At 31.0% G+C, this 3,570-nt stretch overlaps 2 protein-coding genes across 2 annotated transcripts; both read right to left on the bottom strand.

Annotated features, from left to right (window-relative positions):
* Positions 1-980: 980 nt before the first annotated feature.
* On the bottom strand, positions 981-1,319 carry LOC108564362 (serine protease inhibitor dipetalogastin-like). Its single transcript, XM_017923385.1, has one exon. The coding sequence runs from the start codon at positions 1,317-1,319 to the stop codon at positions 981-983; it is 339 nt and encodes a 112-aa protein (XP_017778874.1).
* A 1,359-nt stretch (positions 1,320-2,678) lies between these two features.
* Positions 2,679-3,029, bottom strand: LOC108564361 (four-domain proteases inhibitor-like). Its single transcript, XM_017923384.1, has one exon. The coding sequence runs from the start codon at positions 3,027-3,029 to the stop codon at positions 2,679-2,681; it is 351 nt and encodes a 116-aa protein (XP_017778873.1).
* Between the last annotated feature and the right edge of the window lie 541 nt (positions 3,030-3,570).

The following is a 3,570-nucleotide window of genomic DNA, read 5'->3' as shown; positions in this document are numbered from 1 at the left end:
TAAGAAACAATACTCCATCAAATTTAGATAAGAAAACGCCATTTAAATTTAGTTGATACAACATTGTTTGTAGATTACACTTTGCAAGAAAATATGAAGCAAGAAGCAATTGGTTTCTATTGTCTTTATACATTTACATTGGGTTTAAACGTTTCAAAACGTAATATTTGCGTTATCATATCTTTTTTTCTTGCAATTTCTTGATAAATTTCTTGAAGCATGAAAAACATATAATTTTATAAGGTTACAATAGATTATTTTTTTGTTAAATGTGATTGTTACGAACAATGACAACCAGTCATATTTTATTTTATTATTTAGACTTTTAAATAGTCATATGGATAGTAGTCTTCTTTTATAACATAATTATAATGTATTATACTGAATTTTAAGATAAATCCATTCAACAACAAAAAAAAATAACTTGAATAAAAATTAATACTTGCATTCATAAAAAGGAATAATCTAATTCCAATATATCTTTACTATGAAAAACCAAAAACAAAATGGATTTACTGGGTTTGGATTGGTTTCATTGTAATCTTGACTAATGGAAATTTGTTTTTCACTTATAATTTCGAGTCTTACGTATTAATAGTAGATTTTAAAATTTTATTTCTAGTTTTCTTCAAAGTTCAATTTTCTAATGTGCGATGAAAAGTAGGTAGGTTTTAGTTTAACAAATTTATAACTTAACGTTTAAATATTGAACTATGAAGAATAATTTGAGTTAAAATTAGCTGCAATATAAATATTGTATATGTGTTTTATTTAAAGAAAATGTGTACATTAATAAAAGTTAATGCGAAAGCTCAATTTTTTGTATTGAAGTTAAAATTACATTTGGGATAAACAATTTAACATTCTCCGTATTTGATGAAGTGGAGGTAGGCTTTGGTGCGCCTGTGGAAGTCGAAGTCGCATTTGTTTCTGTAGGTGATTTCGTCAGATCCACAGATTGGTTCGTATTCCGTAGTGCATTATGGCGTATGATCAATCTTGCAAGGACCATCGTAAAGCTTATGTAAGTAGGCGTCGTTTTCACGAGCGCATCCGAAGAGGCACAAGTTGTGGTAAGTGACTGCGTCGGTACCGCAAACTGGATTGTATTCCTTGGTGCAGGAGCAATGTTCGAGGCATTTTCCACGATAGGCGAAAGTTAGAGCAGAATTTGTGCGCTGTTCACACTTCAAGAAGCACTCGTGGCCATAAGTACGACCATCAGATCCACAGACTGGCGATTCAAACTGAAAACAGCGGCAAGGTTCATGGGCGACAGCAGCAGCGACGACAAAGAGGAGAACGACGATAGTCTTCATGATACTTGAGTGAATTTACTCTGCTCCTTCAAAATTCATTTCTAGGTATTTATATCAAATTTCTTAAAACTTAAGAAACAATACACTGTCAAATTTCGATAAGAAAATGCCATTTAAACTTAGTCTATATGACATTTTTTATAGATTACACTTTTATTGAAAAATAAAAGCAAGAAACAATTAGTTCCTATTTTTGGTTGCATTTTTTTTTATAAATTTCTAAAAAGCGGAACAAAAATGTAATTTCCAATGAAAGTATATTACTATAAATTTTATGAGACTATTATATTTAGATTGGTGTTGCAATAGATTATTTTGATTAAATGTGATTGTTACGCACAAAAAGTATGAACAAAAATGTATTAAAACAACCGGTCACATTTTCTTTTGTTATTATGATTGAAATATGAAGTGCCTTTTCTAGTCTTCTTTTATAAGAAAATCAGAATGTATTATTCTGCATTTTAACATAAATTTAGTAATCAAAAAAAGTTGATCTTGGATAAAATTAATATTTGATCTTGCATTCATAAAAATGAATAACCTAATTCCAATCTATCTATTTTTACTGTGAAAAACCAACTGAAAAATCCCTAGTATTAATAAAACATTTTAAAATTTTAATTCTACTTTTTTTCAAAGTTCAATTATTTAGTGTGCGAGAAAAAGTAGGTAGTTTTTAGTTTAACAAATGGATACTCATTACAAATATTTTCTTTGGTAGTGAATTTATAACTTAACGCTAAAATATTGAAGTATGTATGCCGATGTTGATGTAAAATGAGAGAGAGTCAAAAATATTTTCAGCCACTTAAAAAAAATGGCGAATAAATGCTTAAAATATGTTAACATTATACTAAGAAGTTCATAGACTTAATAAATATGGTTCTTAATAAGTAACGGATATAATTAATATAAACCGAAATGAGTTAAAATTAGCTGCAATAGTAATAATGTACAGTGAAACCTCGCTTAACGGGTTTAATTCGTACCAAAATTTCTGGATTTTTACTCTTATAGTGAAACATATTCAAAAATACACGTAATCCGGGACTTCTCATCGTCACTCGTTAAGCGAATCATTTTTTTTGCAATTCATTTTGCTCGTTAAGCGAGGTTTGACTGTTAATATGATGATGTATATGTCTTTTATTTAATGAAAATGGATAGATTGATAAAAGTTATACACATTAATGGTTTTATTCAAGTGAAAATTATATTTGGGATAAACAATCCAACATTCTTCGTATTTGACGATGTAGAGATCTTTCTTGGTGCGTCTGGCTACACCTAATTCGCATTTATTGCCATAGGTGATTCAGTCGAAGCCGCAGATTGGAACGTATTCTCCGAAGCATTTTACCCTGTGGATTCTGGCTTCTGGTCCTTCTCGCAAGCACCTTCGTGCATCAATAATACAGAGGCGTCGTTTTCACTTGCACATCGCAACAGGCAATGGTTGTTGTAAGTGACTGCGTCGGTACCGCAAACTGGATAGAATTCCTTGGTGCAGGGGCAAACTTTGCGGCATTCTCCATGGTAGGCCAAAGTTAGGGCAGAATCTGTGCGCTGTTCACACTTCAATTCGCACTCGTTTCCATAAATAAGACCATTAGATCCACAGACTGGCTTGTAAGCTAAGAAACAGGGGCAAGGCGGAAGGGCGACAACTACCGCGACGACGGAGAGTAGAACTGCGATAGTCTTCATGATGTTTGAGTGAATTTACTCTGCGCCTTCAAAATTCATTCCTGAGTATTTATATCAAATTCCTTAAAACTTAAGAAACAATACACTGTCAAATTTAGATAAGAAAATGTCATTCAAGCTTAGTCGATATTAATTTTTTATTGATTACTCTTTGAAAAAATATAAAGCAAGAAACAATGAGTTTCTATTTTTGATATATTTCTTAAAGCGTAGCAAAAATATAATTTCTAAATAAAGTACATTTGATGAGACTATTATATTAAGATTGGTGTTGCAATAGATTATTTTTGTTAAATGTGATTGTTACGAACAATTTATGTACAAAAATGTATTATAACAACCAGTCACTTGTATTATTGTATTATTAAGATAAGGTATTACCATGGCTATCGACCGTATTCTTCTTTTGTAGCAAAATCAGTAAGTGTTATTCTGCATTTTAACATAACATAAAAATGAACAATTTCTTCTTCTTCTTCCAGTAATGAGTTTCCTTCTGGAAACCTGTCCTGTCGACCCGTTTGCCATGATCATTTACTCT

Source organism: Nicrophorus vespilloides, unplaced genomic scaffold (assembly GCF_001412225.1).
Source record: "Nicrophorus vespilloides isolate i.1.1-1 unplaced genomic scaffold, Nicve_v1.0, whole genome shotgun sequence".
Classification (NCBI taxonomy): Eukaryota; Metazoa; Arthropoda; class Insecta; order Coleoptera; family Silphidae; genus Nicrophorus; species Nicrophorus vespilloides.
Note: the sequence above shows the minus strand (reverse complement) of the source record. Positions and strands in the feature narration are given on the sequence as shown.

What these genes read in the sequence shown, in the direction of transcription:
- LOC108564362 (XM_017923385.1), bottom strand. Translation starts at nt 1,319, where the DNA reads ATGAAGACTATCGTCGTTCTCCTCTTTGTCGTCGCTGCTGCTGTCGCC.
- LOC108564361 (XM_017923384.1), bottom strand. Translation starts at nt 3,029, where the DNA reads ATGAAGACTATCGCAGTTCTACTCTCCGTCGTCGCGGTAGTTGTCGCC.